Source organism: Lycium barbarum, chromosome 1, assembly GCF_019175385.1.
Source record: "Lycium barbarum isolate Lr01 chromosome 1, ASM1917538v2, whole genome shotgun sequence".
In the NCBI taxonomy this organism is placed as follows: domain Eukaryota; kingdom Viridiplantae; phylum Streptophyta; class Magnoliopsida; order Solanales; family Solanaceae; genus Lycium; species Lycium barbarum.
In genome coordinates this window covers 166,551,922-166,572,353 of record NC_083337.1, presented here as the reverse complement: position 1 = coordinate 166,572,353, position 20,432 = coordinate 166,551,922, and the positions used below count along the sequence as shown (strand labels likewise).

Here is a 20,432-nt window from a genome sequence, read left to right as displayed (position 1 = left end):
CTATCCTCTTCCGAGCTCAAGTTATTAGATGAGTTTAATGACCCAAATTCTTGTTAATTAATCTTTCCCAACCTAGATTTCCTTTTCCAAGCTCAATCTAAGTAAATGGGTGAGTCCTAGGGTTAGCTAATCCCTTTGGAAACATTCAAGAACGAGATTAATTAAATCAACAAAGACCCACTTCAATAGCAATAAGAATCATTCAATACATAAGCAAAACAAGAGTTTCAATCCAAACTTTAATCAAGAATATTTTCATAAACAAGATTCAAGTCTAGAAATGAAATACTACACACTAAAACATTCAATACAAAACAAGGAATTGAAGAAAGGTTTAAGAATTATCTCATTAAAGTGCTCCAATCTTCTCCTCCAATGGTGTAGGTGAAAACCCTAGCCTCCAAAACTTGCAAAATGACCAAAGATGGAAAATGTTTTGCCCTAGCCTCTCTTTTGTAGCTCCCCCCAATTTTTCCAAGTCCAAAAAATGTCAAAATCTGCCCCCATATTTCTGTTTTTGCAATTCTGCCCGTTTTTGCAAAACTGTCCACTTTTGACAGTTTTGCAAATCTGTCCCGTTTTTGCAAAACTGTCCAGTTTTGACAGTTTTGCAAAAATGTACAGTTTGACCTCTTTTTGACTTTCTTTTCACTTGGTTTCTTCCGATCACTCATTTCAGCTACTTGGCTTGTTTTGCTCTATTTTGTTCCATTTTGGTCCATTTTGATCCATTTTGCTCTTTTATGCTCTCCGGGCATCTTTTCCTACAAAACAACATAAAAACACAAAAAGTAACAACAAAAGTGCTTAAGGAGTCACAAAAGCTTAAGGAATTAGCGTCGAATATCGCGTAATTTCACGACTCATCAGTCGCAAACCATAAATGGATTTCTTTAACTTGCATACATGTAATGGAGAAGGTGGTGTAAGACCACTGGGAAACTTCATATAAACCTCTTCATCGAGGTCACCATGTAAGAATGCGTTGTTAACATCCAATTGATAAATCCCCCAGCCCTTTTTAGCTGCTGTAGCCAAGAGGTATCTGATGGTAGTCATTTTCAGCACCGGTGAAAATGTCTCATTGAAATCAATCCCCTCTCTTTGTATATCTCCTCGAATCATTAATCGTGCCTTTAGTCTTTCAATACTTCCATCACTATGTTGTTTAACTTTGTATACCCACTTACAGGGTAGAGCCTTTTGTCCAGTTGACAATTCAACAACCTCTTATGTATTATTCAATTCTAGAGCCTGTATCTTTTTGTCCATAGCTTCTCTCCATCCCTTATGTAACATAGCTTGATTGTAGCTAACAGGTTCCAGAATATTAGATATAAAGCTCAACACATTTTGGTTAAAAAAGGAAAGATCATGACTAGATAGAGAAGGTGGTGAAATGGTGCTTAAGAAACAACTATTGCTAACATCAGTGAAATGGACAGCATCACATAGGTAGACTCCAAGGTAAGCTGCTACCTTTGTATTTCTAGAGGACCTTCGAATAAGAGAACCAATATCAGAATCAGGTGGGTTTTCTGGAATAGAAGTATCAGGATTAGAATTGGTTGAGGTAGATGCATGAGGATAGTTAAGTACTGGTGATGTAAGACTCAGGATATGTTGTGATTTAATTGAGTTAGAAGGATGTGATGTAGGAATAGGATTTGGGACTGGTAAAGAACAAGGTTCTGGTGTAGTTGTGAAATTTGGGAGTGGTAAAAGAGGATCAGGTGTAGAAAAGGGTGTACTAGGTGAGACAGTAGAATTTTCTAGAGGAACAGAAGGATTGGATTCATAAGTTGATGGAATAGTGAATTCAGAGAGAGTAGATATAGGATTCAATGTATTAGGATTGGGAAAGTAAGCAGGATTAGTGTTATATCCCGCATTTTTGTACATTCGGATAATCTAAGATGATTGCGGGAGGATAAGAGCGAGCCTAAATTTTTGATCTTGATTGGCACATAAGTTGTTCATACAAAAATTTTGGTATGGAAATATTAAGAAAGGCTAGGGGTAAAAATGAAAATTCGCAAGATGACTCATGGAAATATGGATGGAAGGTTAAGGGCAAATTCGGAATTTGGATTTTTTTTTTCATAAATTACAAGAATAGATACAAAAAAAATGGGCTTCATAAATGGCCAAGGTGGCCGGCCATGATACATGGGCCAAGGCCCATGTGGGAGAAAATAAATAAGGCTAAATATGACTACTTAGTCATAATAATATCCATCTCCCTTAGAAGATTCCAGAAAAGTAAAGAAGAAGAAAATAAAAGGGCCTATTCGGCCATGGTTGATGGAGGAAAAATTCTTGGGAAAAATTGTTCAAAAATTATTTTCCTACTAATTGGAAGGTCCTTAGCAAGGTGAAGTAATTATTGGAGCAAGAAAAATTTGCATTCTAGCAAGTTGTAAACTCTAGCCAAAGAAGGAAGCTAAGGAAAAAAAAAAAGGTAAGAATTAATCCTCTTTTTATATGTTGTAGATGGTTGTGTATGTTGTAGCATGTAGAAATGAGTGAAATTTATGAAAATATGGATATATTGTGTGGTGGCCGTGTGTGTATATGGTGTGTAGGAACAATGGTTCAATTATTTTATTTAGTGTTTTAGTTGTTGTTGTTGAGGATTCTATGTTGGTAATGAAAAGTTGATGATTCTAATCCAAGTTGTAATTGTTGGAAAAATTGTTTTGGAAGTTAAGGTGAATTGAATATAGTGTTCTTGTACTTATGAAAAATAATGTTGTTAGTGTATGAATTGTTGGTAAAGTTCATGAAATTGAAGAAAGAAAATGTGTTGTTATTGTTCTTGTCCCCTTTGGAAGGTTTTGGATGGCATAGCATATGGGTTGGATTATTTGAATATTGTACGGATTGTTTGAAGTATTTTGAATATTGTTTGAATGGTTGTGGATTTGAACTTGAATATGTAAGCCATTATGAATTGAACGAAGATGGAAAGTCGTTAAAGTTTGTAGAAGGAAGTTGTTAATGTTAGAATGCCTTTTGAATTGATTATGGATATTGTGAGGATGATTGTTGGTATTGTTGTTGATATTTTGGCCGAGTTAAATTCTCGGATTTGTTGTTGTATTTTTTGGCCGAGTTGAATTCTCGGGGTTGTCGTATTTACAGGGGAGATGCTGCCGAAATTTCGGTAGATTAAGTGTTGATTTAGAATTGGATCTAAGTGTTTATGGCTAATGATTGGCATACATGAATATTGTTGTAGATTTTGCGAAGCCAAAGACTTAAGTTCGGGTTAGCGTAGAAAGCGGGCAAGGTATGTAAGACTTACCTTTCTTTCTTTTGGCATGATCTTGATGGAACGAATAAATGACGTATATGTGCAATTACAAATGAATTCCAATTCTTAGAGCCACTAGGATGGCCAATGTCTTTGATTTCTATAAGCTGTTTCATATGATTCGACGTGTATCCATAATGTCCGAAGTTTGTTTGATATGTTTCCGAAATGGGCATTCGAAAGATAAGTGATATGTCTTATGTCTCGATTTCCAAATGATAGCACGTTTGAATATTCTGCTAAGTCTTTGATACACTTTGATATGTACACATGATTCTAAAAGTTATATTTGATTTGACTTGATTCATATAATATCCGTAAGGTATTTGATATGATTGTTGCTTTGGTTTTGCAAAAAGGGCTCCTGAAATGTTCGTAGAACGTTCTGTACATCAAACGATCATAACTTTCTCGTACTAACTCGGATTGATCCGAAACTTATTTTTGAGCCTTCAGATGTCGATAAGTATATTTGTCTATTGAGTCTCAATTTACGTGCATATGGTTTCGCACTACTCTATTCGTGCAAGCCTGAGTATGTCCTTCACTGAGCCCGGGCCAGGATATGTTATCGTGCTTATTTCTCTGCATTGTTCACTGAGTCTCTCGTTAGAGGGCCGGGTATGGTATATGTATACGATGATATGATTATGGCACCGAGTCCCATGATGGGCCGGGTACGGTGTATGTGCACATGATTTCTTTACCGAGTCCCTTAATGGGCCGGGTACGATATGATTTCATTTACCGAGTCCCTTCATGGGCCGGGTACGGTATGACTTCATTCACTAGAGGGCCGGGTACGGTATGTATAGGTATATGTATATGTATGTGTATGTGCATGCATGATGATGTGAGAGTAGGATGACATGATTCTATCACCGAGTCCCTTAATGGGCCGGGTATGGTATGTATATGATATATGATGTTCACACGCATGATTTCACTCACCGAGTCCCAGGATGGGCCGGGTACGGTAGGCGATATGAAAATGTTTGATTCTGTTCCGTACTACACAGGTATAGTGGTTTCTTGATTATGATACTTCACTTCTGTAATCTCTGTTTCAATTATGATCCTTTCAGTTGTATTTCATGCCTTACATACTCAGTACATATTCCGTACTGACCCCCTCTTCTTCGGGGGCTGCGTTTCATGCCCGCAGGTACATACGTTCGTGTGAGAGACCCGACAGCTTAGGTCACCTGTTCTGCTGCTTTGGAGTGCTCCCTTGTTCTGGAGCCCATCTTTTGGTACATACTCTACCGTTATATATATGTGTGTATATTCAGGGGTACGGCGGGGCCCTGTCCCGTCATATGATTCTGTTATGTTTGTTAGAGGCCTGTAGACATATATGTGGGTCGTGGGTCGCTATTGTTTGGTTTTGTCTGAGGTTTGCGTTTGGATGATCCTATTTGCTATGACGGCCTCAACGACTTGTATGTATATATATATATATACTTAGGTATATGCTTCGGTATGATATGTATGATATATGCGACTGCTTCAGAGTAATATCTGTATAAATTATTATATGTTGGATATGACTAAGATATGGCTATGTCGATTTGGTAAATAGGTGTGTACGGGTGTCCAGCTCGGGCACCAGTCATAGCCCACGGGGTTGGGTCGTGACAATTAGGATTAAAAGGGATAAAAGGAAAATACTCTTCATAGAACACAACATTCCTAGTGATAAATTTCTTTGAATCTGCAAGATTCATTACCTTGTACCCTTTCTTCCCATTTGGATATCCTAAAAATACACAAGTTGTGGCCTTGGGATCAAACTTGCTTCTATGTGTAGGAAAAGTAGCAACAAAACAGAGACAACCAAAACATTTTAGATGAGTATAGGATGGTTTTTTCTGAAAAAGTAACTCAAAAGGAGTCATGCCCTATATTACTCTAGATGAGAATCTGTTTATAAGATAAGCTGCTGTCAGGATACAATCCCCTCAAAATTTTATAGGTAAGTGAGATTGAAATAACAAATCCCTGGCAGTCTCTAATAGGTGTTTGTGTCTTCTCTCCACAACACTATTTTGTTGTGGGGTATATGCACAGGATGTTTCATGTAGGATTCCATGTGAGGAAAAGAATTCTGAATGACTAGTTCCATTTCCTAATTCTGGTGCATTGTCTAACCTTACTACTTTAATTTTGGTTTTGAATTTTCTCTCAACCATGGAAAAGAATGACTTTAAGACTGAGAATGCATTAGACTTGCAACTTAAAAGAAAAGTTCAGGTTCCTCTAGTGAAATCATCCACAATAGTTAAAAAATACCTATGACCATCATAAGTAGGTGTTTTGTATGGACCCTAATTGTCTATGTGGATTAGATCAAAGGCCTTCTTAGTAGTTATTTCACTCGCGGGAAAAGGGAGTTTGGATTGTCTTGCCATAGGACAAATTGCACAAGGAATAGGAGGAACAGCACAAGAAGATATAGAGTGAAAAGAAACTTTCTTCATATTACTCAAAGGCATATGGCAATCTATAATGCCATATTTGGGCTTTTAGATTTTCATCAAAACAACTAAGACTGGAATTGAAACTAGCACTACTTTTTGATTTCTTGACTGGAATTGAAATACATGAATTTAAAATAGGACTGGAATTGGAAACTTTCTTTGCTGATGTTAGACTTGGTAGACTGATCCTAGCAAATTGTGGCTTGACTGGCTTGAATTGAGTATGTAAAGTCCTCCTTGCACCCTACCAATCTCCTCAAAGTTTCTCAGAGAAGGGCCGTTTAACATAAGACAAGAGTTAGGTGTAAAAAGAATATAAGACTGAAGCTGTTTGCACAACTTTTGCACAGATAGTAGATTGAATTTGAATGAAGGGACATATAAGACATTATCCAGAACCAACTTAGGCAGAATAGTAATTGTTACAGAGTGAGTTACTTTGACTCTATAAGAATTAGACAGCTTAACCATAACAGGTTTAGGAAGCAATTTTAGATTAGACAAAATGGATTTGTTGTAGGTTATGTGTTGCGTAGCTCCACTATATAATATCCAAGAAAAACTGTCAATATTTATAAAACAACCATAAGTGTTAAGAATTTTTTTTATACCAGCAAAACTCAAGTTGGCAAAGGCTTCAGTTATATTCTCAGACTGCTGATCTGGTTTGTATTGCTGAAGTAATTGCAGGAGTTGTGTTACATTCTCCTGACTTAGAGACTGTGTTGTGTTCATTCCTCCTTCCTCAATCCCTCCATATGCATTGTTTGGTTGAGCTGATGCCTGAAACTTCCTAGGCTTTGTAAATTTAAAATCTGAGGGAAATCCATGCAATTTGTAACATTTGTCAATGTTATGTCCAGGTTTCTTGCAATAACCACAAATTAGAGTGTTTCTTTTAGATTCAAAAGTGGATTTCTGTCCTCTATTGTCATTAAATCTCCTACCATTATGTTGATTAGTAGCTGTGAATGAAGATTCACCAGGATAAACAGGAGTAACATGTACTTCTCTTTGCTTTTCATCCTGCACCACTAGTGAGTAAGCTTGTCCAATAGATGGTAAGGTGAGCTTAACAGAATGTTGCTTCTTACACCAATAAAAACATCATTTAAACCCATTAGGAATTGCGAAACCCTTTCATCTTGATGTGCTTTGTGCCCTTTTTCTTTGGCACCACAAACACAAGCTGAGAAGGTATTCAATGCATCTAACTCGTCCCATAAACTCTTCATTTTTGTGAAATAAGTAGAAACACTTGTATTTCCTTGGGTTGTAGCATTTAATTCTTTTTGCAATTGAAAAAGTTTTTCACCATTTGCCTGACCAAATCTTTCTTCCAGGTCTTTCCATAAATCCTTGGCACTGACTGAGTACAATACACTCTCTGCTATCTCCTTGGAAAGAGAATTGAGCAGCCAAGAAAGTACCATGTCATTGCACAGGATCCATGCCTTCATTAACACTGGATCTGAGGTGGGTACTGCTATAGATCCATCAGTAAACCCAAGTTTATTTTTAGCCGAGAGTGCAATAATCACTTCTCGCTTCCATCCACCATAACCTCTTCCATCAAACACGGTAGAGACAAGGCTCATACCTGGATAATCATAAGGGTGTAGGTAGAATGGATGACTAGCATCAACTACATTACTTGTAGTGACACCAGCAGATAGAGAAGCATCACCAACATTCGTGGTTTCTGCCGTTCCATCAGAGAGCTGTGAAGCAGTAGTAGACATGAAAAATTAAACAAAGAAAGATGACTATTGTAAATAAGATGATTTGAAACTGAAAATAGAGCAGAAAAAATAAAAATAAAGATAGGATCTTAATGAGCCTCAGCGCTCTGATACCATGACAAAATAGAAAATGAATTAGGAAATTTCTGTTGTATTGATGTAAAAACTGATCAATAGTGCTCTACATTCTACCTCATTATATACAAGCAAAATGGAATCAAATGTAACAAACTATATCATGTGGCTATTTTCTATTTGCTAAACTGTCACTATCTTTATTTACAATTATTGCCTATACACAACTGATTTTGTCACTTATCATAATGGGCCAATTATCATTCTGGGCCTTTCATTTGACACAATCAGCTGAAGCCCAAATGTAATTTTCAACCCATTTCTTCTATCTTAGCCCAATGCTAATAGGAGCATCTAGAATACCAACACTTCCAAAACTTTGAATCAAACACTTCCATTTCAAACTCTCTTGTGTTCTTGACCGGATAAAATGGTGGAAACTTCTCCAACACTCTGCTCCTACTGATTTGCTCCTTGACATAGGTAATCACAACAATGAAGCCTATCGACACGTTGACCACGAATATGAAATTAGCTTTGAGTTAGAGGAATGGCTTGCAATTCAGAACATATATAATATAATTTGCATATACTATATAATTTGCAAATAAAATATGTTTATTTCATGCGTATTATCGATCTGTCTTTCGGTATTATTAAATCTTTTTTGAGCACTGAAAATGAAACAAACATTTTTTTTTTCTCATGAATTGCTTGACGTGTTAACCAAAAAGCTTTGCAACTTATACCAAAGTCAAAATTATACAAACTGATAATATCTTTTCTGTAAAGCTTTGTTTTGGTAAAGGGGTATCACGTATTTTTAGGGGAAAAGAAAGTGCATACAACATATTATATATTAAAGCTATAATCTAGTGGTAGGACTAGATGCCACAGAAAAACCATCATGATCGCTAAGAACTATTCCTTCTATTTAATTTGGCCTGTATGATTGTTCAGCACTGATGAACTTCATTTTTTAGACCTTCTTTCTAGCTCTAGTACATAGTGATTTAATTAGATTTAGCGAATACATAAACATAAACGACACACAGATATTGTGTCCACATATAACACATGAGCCGAACACAATGAGTATGACTGCAAGCCTTGGACCTAAATTAAGTTTTAAAACTAGCTTACGAGGTGAAAATTACCCAAACCTACATGTAGAGACTAGTAGCTTGTTTGGCCAAGCTTCTAAAATGAGCTTATTTTAACAAGTACTTTTCAAAAAAGCACATTTGGCAAAAAACAGTTTGCATTTGGCCAATTAATTAAAAAAACACTTTTGAGCAGTCATTAGTGTTTGACCAAACTTTTAAAAAGTGTTTCTATTTGTATTTTTCTCAAAAGTACTTTTCAAAAAAGTGCTTTTGGGCAAAAACTGTTTTTTTTAGCTTCTGAAAAACTGCTTCTACTACTTCCCAGAAATAATTATTTTCTCCCAAAAGCTTGACCAAACACCTCACTTTTTTTCAAATAAGCACTTATTGAAAAAATAAGTGCTTTTGGGGAAAAAATAAGCTTGGCCAAACAGGTTATAGAACTAGTTCAATCTTTCAATTAACGTGGAACAACAATCTTTATGTCATGTTTAGAAATTGGTCTTAAGCCTAACTGGCAAGAATAACTCCGAGAGTTAGTATTGCCCCAGATTATATAAGAGACAACCATTCCCTCAGCACTCAAACTCTCGCGACAATATTCGAGTTCTAATATCAACTTATTTAGCTGGTGCCATAATTCCTTTAAGATAACCCAATGCTGCCCCAAGTCTACCGTATATGTGTGTACTATACTGGAAAGTAAGCTAAGCCCATAATTTTCATGGGCTCTACTAATAGGTCCTGTAATTTTAGCCCTATCTCAAGAAAATTGCTATAACTAAGTTACATTTTTTTGCGCGGATTGTCCTTCTTTTGGAGTGGTCTTTAATTTTTGTCTTTCGTTTAAAAAGATGGCCAAAAATATCCAGAGGTTCGACGTTCTAACCACAGCTCAATAAAAAAAAAAAAAATCGCAAGACAAGATTTTGCAAAAAGTCTGGCTTACGGGAGACTTTACCTCAAGGATAACTTCTCCGGCAGATTTTGCCTTAAGCATAACTAAAAGTTTGCCATACAAAGCAAAGTTTGCCTTCTTAGGTAGACTTTTAATTTTGCCTTAAGGAAAAGCCTACCGCATAAGGCAAACTTTTTGCAAAGCCCTGCCTTGGAATTCTTTTTATAATTTTTATGACTAAGTCGAGTTCGAACTCAGAACCTCGAAGATTTTAAGCAAAGGACAAAAATTAAAGACCAGCAATTTGAGGGCCAAAATTTAAAGACCACACCCAACGAAGGGCAATCGTGCAAATTGCCCACTGAGTTATCCATATTAGGCCTCAGGGCTGTGAAGGAATATCTATGACAGGTTTAGCCTTTGATAAAGCCCAATGATTCTTTATGAATGCCAAAAAGGGATTTGCAGAATGAGGGGAACTGTCTCAAGAGAGAGCACTGACCTTAGTTTTGACACAATCCTTCTCACTGCATTACCCGTAAAGTATTTGCCGGAAACAACGAAGCTATTATTGTACATATTTGGAAGGAGGCGAACAATTGTGCTGACTGTTCGGCAAATGAGAGTCACAAACATGTAAAAGATTTGATAATTTGAGAAGCTGCATTCAAGGAATTATGAAGTTTTTTCTACTGGCGGATTCAAGCCATGTAGCTTATGAAAGATTTTAAGTAACTTATTTGCTTTACCAATGTACCCAAAAAAAATCAAGATATGCCATTTTTGCTCGTATGAAACTTGAAGAATCTAACAACAGATTGGCCAAGACCGCTTAGACTATATAGCTAGTCTCCATTGTTACGGTTTTGCCCGGATTATTTTATTATATTTGGATTTTACCTTTTTTTGAAGTAAGTATAAAGAGTTTATCATATTTGGTTTTATTTTTTCCAAAAGAAATTTTTTAATATTCCATATTTAGAGAACATCTTTTTTGGAGGAAAATATTTTTGACCTCTATAAATTGAAGAATCTCTCTCATACAACAAAAAGTCTTGTTTAGATGAGATTTTCTCTCAATAGTTTTTATGTTTTTTAATAGTTTTCTTATATGTAGGGCAATTGACCAAAGCATATTAAAATTATTATGCATATTTTAGTATAGTCTTTTTTGTATCTGATTTATCATCGATCAAGGTTTGCAATTATTAGCTTCCGCATGATGTCCTGTTATTTCGATCCCATCAAGTGGTATCCGAGCCAATGGTTTAACGAGGTTGAAGACAGGTTCAAATCGAGAGCAACCAATTTGGCGATAATGAAGAATTTTGTTAAAAAAAAATTGAAGTGCTTCACGTGGAGACGAAGTTTCAACCATATTTTCAACATTCCTGCTGTTACATCTTTAAAAATAAAAACAAAATAGTTTTTAAACCATTCTTAACCCATAATAGTTTTATATAACCATGGCAAGTAACGGTGATGAAGATTATGTGACGAAGAGGGATCATGTTTTGTCAAGAAAATTCAGGCCAAAAAGGAAGATTTGTTAGGGTATTGCCCTGATTTTCTTACCATATATGAATTTTACCTTTTCTTGAAGTAAAGACAAAAAGTTTACCATATTTGGTTTTACTTTTCCCAAAAGATTTTTTTTAATATTCCATATTTAGATAACCTTTTTCTATGTTTTTAGACCTTTATAAATTGAAGAATCTCTCTTATACAACAAAACACAATAACATCCACAATATAATCATTTAAAGAGTCTTGTTCAAGGAGAGATTTTCTCTCAATAGTTTTTATGTTTTTTAATCGGAAAAGTGCTAAATATACCCCTCGTTATACTTTGGGTCCAAATATACCCCTACAGTTATACTTTGGGCACAAATATACCCCTCCGCCGTTAAAGTTAACTAAGGTGGATTCCAATCCCACATGACATTAATAATTTAATGAAGTAAATATCATGTGCCGTGCCACCTAACTAACTAAACCCAATTTTACCCCCACCCCCCTCTTTCCAAAATCATCTTTCACCATTCCACCATTTTCACAAACTCCAAAGGTGGAAGAAATTAAAATGTTTACTTTTCCTAATTATTTTTTTTGTGCTGTAAAATTTATAATACAAGGGGTTGTAAATATTTGGTTTTCAAATCTACAAGGTATATATACAATTGACTTGTATTTACTCTAAAAAGTTTAAGCCACACCCAAATAGGACGGGTAAGAGGAATTTCCAAACTTAGCCTTAGCTTTGTGTGGCTGAAATGGTAGAAACTGGGTTTGTTTCCCTGTTTGTTTTTAATTAATTATAAAATGCAGATATTGATAAATTGAATGGGGAGTAGTGCTGCCTATATTGTGGTGGATTGTTATGTTGTTCCCAGTTTGGATTGAGGAATTCAAGGATAGTCTCAAGTTTATCACAGGTGGATAAGGAATTAATGAAAGGGCTGCTTTGTCTCTTGTCAAGGATTTGCATTAAGAGGAAAAATCATTTGAAAATTTTTAATTTCTTCGCCCTTTCGAGTTTGTGAAAATGGTGTGGCAGTGATGGAGGGGAAGGTGCTAATGGTGAAAGATGATGTGGAAGGAGGAGGTGGGGTAAAATTGGATTTGGTCAGTGAGATGACATGCCACATGTTATTTACTTCATTAAATTATTAATGTCATGTGGGGTTGGGATCCACCTTAATTAACTTTAATAGTGGAGGGATATATTTGTGCTAAAAGTATATTTAGACCCAAAGTATAACGAGGGGTATAGCTGACCCTTTTTTAATAGTACAGGGGTATATTTTTTAATAATTTTCTCATATGCAGGCAAATTGACCTAACCATATTAAAATTATTATGCATATTTTAGTATAGTCTCTTTTGTATCTAATTTATTGTCGATCAAAGTTTACAATTATCAGCGCATGATGCCCCGTTATTTCGAACCCAACACCCATTAGGTGAAACACTTTATACTACTCAACTGAACATGTGTGTAAATATATACGTTGAGCAAACCAAAACTCATGTACATAAATTAATCCAAAGAAAGAACAAACCAAAATCAAGCAACTCTGCAGAGTCAAAAACCTCTTAGTTCTTCCAAAAGATCACTAAAAATCATGTCCTCTAATTCAAGTGCCAACCATTCACTTTCTAACTGAAGATTCATCCAACCATCATCCCTTTTCAAATCTTGATCCACAATGGCATCGATCGATTCTTGCTCAGGTTTCAACCTCAACAAGGTACCAACATTGTTGGATACCTCTTCAATCATTCGATTTTCCAGCATTGAACGAACGCGACAACAACAGGATAACGCCTTAGGGTAGTATGTGAATGATCTGTCATACATTTGGACTAATACCTCGTTGACCAAATCAAATAGTAGCTGATGATGACAGCAGAAATCGAAGCCTTCGAGACAACATTCTTGTTCTTGATGCGGATGCCACAAGGACTCAAGTTCTTGAACTACTGAAGGGTTTAACACTTGGGCTTGTGAGTACCATGATGTCTTGAAGTAATTGCTTGAGAAACCGGAATGCTTAAGAATATCCCTCACGTAAAACAAGTCCGCGTTTTCCTTTCTGTAAGATTTGCTATGTTGATCTGGTTTTGCAAGATTAGCGACATCAACATTCTGTTTAACAGCAAAACCTGAGCCAAAAGAAACAAATTAACTACTACAACTTACCTAGAATAACCTAATGAATTAAGGATGTCATTAAAGAGAATGCCTTTGTATATATAAGAACTAGAAATATTCAAAAAATTGAAAGAATTAACCCAAATAGCCACCCACCTAAGCGCTTCAACGAAATATAGCCGATAGATGTATAATATATGTATAAGCCACGTATAACATATGTATAACCGTGTATAATCGGTGTATAACTTATTATACTGGCTAGGAAAAGTAAATAGTAAATCCAACCAGCTATTTTTGTAAAGCCAGGATTAGTGAGAAAAACAAACATACCTTTTGAAATTTGGAACTCTGCACAGTTGGAAATGTCCTCTTCAAAGCATATTTCAGAACTTTGAACCACATCACTTGGGATTGATTCATTGCATTTTATCTCTTGTTCTTCATAAGAGTTTCCTTTGAACACTATTGCCTCGTCGATGGTCTCTGAATGGTCTTTGACCTCTGCGTTGTCTTCCTTTTCTGTCTTTGGTATTAAGCTTGTTACAGTTTCTACTGTCTTAACAACCTCACTTTTGTCTACTTTTTCATTTATGCATCCGGTCTCTTTAGGGGCGCATATCGACTTCCCTTCTCTCTCAACTTCAGCTCTCATGTGTGAGTTTCTCTCCTCTATGGTCTTAATTAGCCATTCTGAAAAATGGGCATCACCAGCCACCCCGTTTGGTAGAAATGAACAAGCCTCGGAGTAAGATAGAGAACGGATCTTTCTGAATGTCACCGATGGTGGTACCTCGTATTCGCTAGTCAATTTCAAACTCTTGGAGGGATTCAAGTTCACTTCCTTTCTAAAACTATATTCAAATAATTTAGTATATCTATCCATGGACTCATTCAGAGAGGAACTCCTCCTATGCATCATTGTATTTTTGCTAATGTCACATCCATCAATTTCACAATTGCCATTGGACTTACTTTCATATTCTCCATTCAGATTTTCAAACAATTCACAAGTAGAGTCCTGCTTAATTCCTTCTTCTGCATCGACGAGCTCTTCATTATTTCCTTTATTATCATCCAGGAAGCCTAAACTTGTGAAGATAGTCTTTGCATAATTGGACAAAGATCTCGTTCGAGTAACACCCGCCAGTCTTTCTCCTTTTGCGGAAGACCAAACTTCATTCTTCTTGTCCTCAAGCTTACTTGGTTTGAAGTTTGTTCTTCGAGACAAATGAGACACGGGGTATGATCCTGACTTAGTTAGTCTTGCTTTCTTGTTTGAAGCCAGCTGACCGCGGGAAAAATTCTGATATCCTGCTTCTGATTCCCTCAAAATTTCTAGTAGTAACTCTGCATGATCTTTAAGTTGAGATTTTAAAGCATTCTTATCAGTGGAAGTATCATATGCGTTGATGGCATTCATCCGTTCCTTATCTGGAGATCCAGTGCCTCCATTCTCCACATTCACGGGAACCAAAATAATAGGATGTTTTCTGTTACTGCGTTTTTCATTTAGATAGTGTTCTGTAGGTTGGTTAATAGAGCCTGATTTCTTCTGCTTAGGCCTCTTCTTTTCCTTATGCACTTCCTCAGCAATTAAAGCTTTTATTTTAGCTTTTAGAGACCTTTTGTTGGACCCTTTTGATTTTCTGGTGCCCTTGTCAGCCTATTGATATGATAACATTAGTCTTCATCAAAATTGAAACATTTGGACATTGATAAATCTACAAAAGATTGATGATAAAGCAATCAATAATACTTACCAAGAACTCATGACTTTCGTTATCATCCAGAAGCGTTTCTAGTTCACTAGTATCTTGTCCAACCAAATGTTCTTTGAAAGTATTATTGCCTATTGAAGGTGAATACAAGAATTTGTTAACACTGAATTAAACAAAACCACATATTCCAGATAGTGAGTTCAGTGTTTTTACACCTTCGAGTCACGTTAGCAGCAATAACATGAATACCAGCTTTTCATAACATACATGATCTAATAACGGAAAATAAAGTAGGTAATCTGTCATAACAAGTTAATTACACTGATAGCGTAAAAATTCTTCATATTGTCGCTGTATATAACTAAAATGCGGAGGTAACTTACTTCTGATATGTCTGCTTCCATCACTTATACTGGAGAGAGATTTCTTCTTTACACGAGAGTGCCAACTATGGTAGCCAAGTGCATGTACTAACCCCCACATACAACCTGGATGTATATTCATATCCTCATCTTCATGATTGACGTGCCTACTCCACTTGATCTTTCCCATAGTATAAATTTTGTGAATCTCGTTCTCTGGCCTGATAAGAATAGACCATCCAATAATCAAAAACCCCATATAAAATCTCTTGACTATACCATAACTGAACTCAGGACTCAGAAAATTAACAGGTTGAAATTCAATAAATCCAATGAACTATTTCAACATATTTAGCAGCTATGTACAGTAAGTTCTGGGAACTGCGTATAAAATTCATGGAGCTACTCTGTTCTTGTAAAAGTTTCTTATTTCCTTTACAATATCAAACAGGGGCAGAGCTAGTGGGGCTGAAGGATTCATTCGAATCAATTGTATATATAAGGTTATTTTTTTTAATCATATATGTACAGTAGATGTTGCAACATCTGGTGAAAATCATGTCTCCGCTGCTGATGTCAAACAAGGCTCGGATAGATGAAAACATAAAAAGGAATCAAGAAATAAATATCATCGAATCAAAAATGTTTTTTCTTGCAATAAAATATTCATTAAGTACAGAAACAAATGTTTGCCAATACCAATTCAAATGTTAAAAACAGAGATCAAACTGAAAATCTGTCACTAATAATAGAAGGGCAGAAGGGAAACTTCATCTTTTCTATATATACGTAAATACTAATAATACCAAATTTCCATACTGACAAATTAAATAAACCCCATGATCTTGAATGAAAAGAAGAACTAAGAAGACAAGTAAACTGACAATTAATTGATGGAACTACCAAAGAAGTCTAACAAAGACAACCACCAACAAAACATAAAACGGAAGTAAACACCAGAAAGCGAGAAATTTCGTCACCTTTGAGCTGAGAAGCAGTGGTTGAAAGCTAGCTAAGTCCCCAAAAGCTGCTGATATTTGGAGGCTTTTGGGATTAAAGTTAAGTAGGAGAGATAAATTAAGAGAAATTTGTTGTGTTTGGCATAAAAGTAAGTAACAGAAATCACTACTATTATGAAACTGCCTTAGGCTATAACGTAAAAGGAGATAAAAGGAAAAAGCAAGAGGAGAACAGGGGGAAAGGTCTAAGTTTTATCAACCACTTTCAACATAGGACCAAATGAAAGCAGACTCCAAAGTAGCCTCCAATTTAGGCGCCTTTTTTACCCGTCAAACTTTTATTTCTGTACACTGATAGCGATTAGCGTATAGTATGAATTTTTATATTGCAGTTCACCTAAAAAGATTAACTATAGCTAACTATAGTATAATAATAATGGACTACTTTTTATGTCTTAATTTATATATGATGCTTTTCGTTTATCAAAGATTGAAACCATATAAACTTTGATTGAAGAATTGTAGTAACTTATAGTACTAATACTTTTTTTTTATAATTTTTAAATATTTAAATTTTCATATTAAAATATTTTATTTAGTCCTGATTTTGCTTCAAAATTGAGTCAAATTGACTCTCTAAAAGCAAAAAGTACCACATAAATAGGGATAGAAAGAGTATGAAATTAGTAATTTGAAAAACAAGACATGTAACATGTTATAACAGGTTAAATTATAACAAGAGGGTATAAAAATTACGTACACATTAGTGTATACAAGTTAAATCTTCATTATTACTACTAATAAGTATTCCATAGTCTCATTTTGTGTGAAGATATTTGACTGAATTCGGAGTTTTTTTTAAAAAAAAAACTTTAAAGTTAAAAGTCATTAAAAAATAATGCCATGAGATTTCTACAACTATGAAATAATGTCATTAAAAAAAAATAAGTTTAAAGTTAAATTATCTTCAATTATATAAATATGTTTTTTTCAGAACAGACTTAATGTATCACATGAAACAGAACAAAGGAATTTATTAAGTATTGTTTGCATATATTTAATAGTCAAAGTGTGGACAATGCGACAGTAAATTAGAAGCCAAGACTCCAAAGAATAGGTCAAAGGGGTGAGTGAAAGAGAAAGTCGTTAATTAGACAACCAACCGCGTAATTAAAATAACAACTCAGAAAAAAGAAGTCACGAAGATGGGGGTCAGGCCAACAAGAAGTTTTGTTGGTTTTTCAAGTGTGCACTTAGCTCTGATTTAGTGCTGAGCTGCTCAATTGCAAGGGGACATTATTTAGTTGGTTAGTTGTTGGATGTTCCTTGTCTAAAAACTACTCTCTCCATTATCCAAAAACTATAAGTTTTATAGTTAAAAGTTATAACAAATTGATTTTTCAAATAGAATTAGTGTCATTTTTTCCGGACGCAATTCGAAGAGTATTATATAACAAAAAAAAAAAGGCATTTTATTCCGTGCATTTGAAAAGTTTGTACATATTTTATGTAAGGTTGTGGTGCTTAGGTGATATCTAAACAAGAGAGCCGCATCGTAATTAGCCTCCTAGCTTTGTGATGTCACTTAACTTTCATTTTATAGCACTAAAATCACTAACTTGCTATTATAATGAAAAGAATCTCAACTTTACTTAAGTAGAAAATTCAAATAAATTATTTTTTGTAATCATAAAATCAGCCTAAGTATCACATTAAGCGTTAATAAAAAAACAAAATAGACATTTTGTATGATACTTAGATAAAATTGAATGACTTTTTAGTTACAAAAAAATTATTTTGTGGCTTGTTATGATTCTTAAGCAAACTTAAATGATTTTTTTTGTTATAAAAAGTACCTAGTCTAGTGACTTTTTGTGATACTTGAGCAAAGTCGATTGAATATATTATAAAAATTAATTTAGCGTCTTTGATGCATAAAATAAAAGCTGAATCAGAGTGACCATCAACAAAATCAACATGTGATATTTTAACGCATTTTGCCGCTCAGCCAAAATTAATTCAGCCCCAAGTTTAGTGGGTAATTACTTTACTGTATAAAAATTCCAAACAAAAAAACTAATCTTTTAGAAGTTCGAAGGCAAAATCACGAGAAGTACAGTTGTTAAAATCAACTTATTATATGAGGTCTTTATATTTGGCTAGCTTAACAAGCCAGCATATTGGCAACTTACACCAAATCTCATTTAAAATGACACAATCTTTGGTTTGAGGCAGAATTTCACTAGGTGACACACCTTTTACGTATTGCTCGGGCTTTCAGTCACACCATATATTGTGTATTACATCTTTGGTTTGAAGCAGAATTTCACTAGGTGACACACCTTTTACGTATTGCTCAGGCTATCAGTCACACCATATATTGTGTATTACATATTCACAGCAATTTTTCGCGGCAATTAGCACACACCTTCTTGGTAAAAGAAAAAGATGGAGATAATTATTTTTGCATGTAGGCCGCTTGTCGTTTACTTGTACATTTGTAAGACAAAAGTCAATCTGATATATGAAAAATCAACAGTTAGACGAATCTTTAAGACTCTGAGAGGACTGATATATTACTACAACAAAATATGCTTTTAGCGACAATTAATTATATTCTAGAATCAATTATTACCGGCAATATCAAACTTTAGTCCTAACAATAAATACCGCTAAAGGCTTTAGCGACCTTGAATTTAATGACATTAAGCAATTGCTGATAAATATTTTTGTGGCAATAACTATTATCGCTAAAAAAAAAATATATTACCACTAAAAGCCTCTTTTATTATAGTGATATAGCAAGGACCACATGCCCTTATAAATTCTAATAGTTCTTACGCCTATTTGTACCTTCCCTTGAGTTTCTTTTCTTGTTTGTTTTTGCTTCCTCTTTTTTCACAAACGGGACCGCGTAAATTAATACTCCTACTACAACAAAAACTAGTACTATTATTTTATCATTGTGATTAAAAAAGAACAGCTCAACTCATTACATTAAACTTTCGCGAGTCTGCGAAAGTGCCGGACCATATTGAGTCTTTACAAGCAGTATTACTTTGTATTTATCAAGAGAATGTTTTCACCTGGGAGCCATGAATTTTGATGAAGAGGTTAAAAAAATGTGAAGTCTGAAATTAAAAAACATGTATTTTCTTATATTAAAGAAATTCAAAATATTTCATATATATATATATATATATATATATATATATATATATGAAATGTTATGCTTTTACCCCATTTACATTGATATAAATTCTCTTTCTTGCATGTAGCTCCAAATACTAGTTTTGAACTCTTTACCTTCTGATCACATAATGATAATTATTATATATCGTACTCAAAGATTTTCCGTCGAAACATAGTTCTAATTAATTAGGTTTCTACTTAAGTTTGGTAAAACCAAGGCTTCGCCATTTCATAGTAACAAAGGGATTATAAATCTCTTATTTCAAAGGTGTTGAAAAAGCATCCAAATTAGACTAATGAGACCTACTTTCGAGTCCTAAAAGTGGGCGGTGTGGACTTTTGACTAGTGCGATTATCTTTAATCACAATTTGCATTTAAAATAATCCATGATGCTAAACATCCCTTGCTTTTACGTCTTTATTGAGTATGACATCTAATATTATCAGCTTATAGCTTAGGGCTACACATTGGACTAAATCAAAGCTTCATATATCTGGGCATAATGTTCGTTAAAGACCAGTAGTTATTCTTTGAAATCTTTCATCTAGAATCATTGCGGAATGCTTTGGAATGAAAATAGCCACTAGTTGGTGACAACAGAAAAAGTAAGCTGCCGAATAAATTAATGATTTGGATTTTCGTGTACAAATCCTCACTATAGAGTTGGAAAATAGTACTATATGAACACTTGACTTGTACTAAATGAAACCTAAAACTGGTCCAATTTTTTAGTCTATGAGATGCCGTGTTGAAGTCCATCTTTGGGTATTTCTAAAAATCATAAACAACCCCCCACCAAACTTCCTTCATACGAAAATAAAGAAAATAATAGTCGTTGACATATTTTATAGAGTTTAACTAGTATTTATTCAAAAATATAAGAATGTCATACTTGGAGATTTGAATTTATGACCTAAAGAATTTT

The 20,432-nt window shown here is 34.7% G+C and overlaps 2 protein-coding genes across 2 annotated transcripts; both read right to left on the bottom strand.

Moving 5' to 3' along the window:
* Positions 1 to 5,964: 5,964 nt before the first annotated feature.
* Positions 5,965 to 7,538, bottom strand: LOC132617712 (uncharacterized). The gene is made up of 2 exons (XM_060332788.1): positions 6,981 to 7,538; positions 5,965 to 6,885 (listed from the first exon to the last, which is right to left on the bottom strand). The coding sequence occupies exons 1-2, from the start codon at positions 7,536 to 7,538 to the stop codon at positions 5,965 to 5,967; spliced, it is 1,479 nt and encodes a 492-aa protein (XP_060188771.1).
* A 5,017-nt stretch (positions 7,539 to 12,555) lies between these two features.
* Positions 12,556 to 16,611, bottom strand: LOC132605638 (protein TRM32-like). Its single transcript, XM_060318814.1, has 5 exons — positions 16,336 to 16,611; positions 15,377 to 15,576; positions 15,036 to 15,124; positions 13,606 to 14,938; positions 12,556 to 13,283 (listed from the first exon to the last, which is right to left on the bottom strand). The coding sequence occupies exons 2-5, from the start codon at positions 15,543 to 15,545 to the stop codon at positions 12,703 to 12,705; spliced, it is 2,172 nt and encodes a 723-aa protein (XP_060174797.1). The 5' UTR covers positions 15,546 to 15,576; positions 16,336 to 16,611; the 3' UTR covers positions 12,556 to 12,702.
* Positions 16,612 to 20,432: the final 3,821 nt, after the last annotated feature.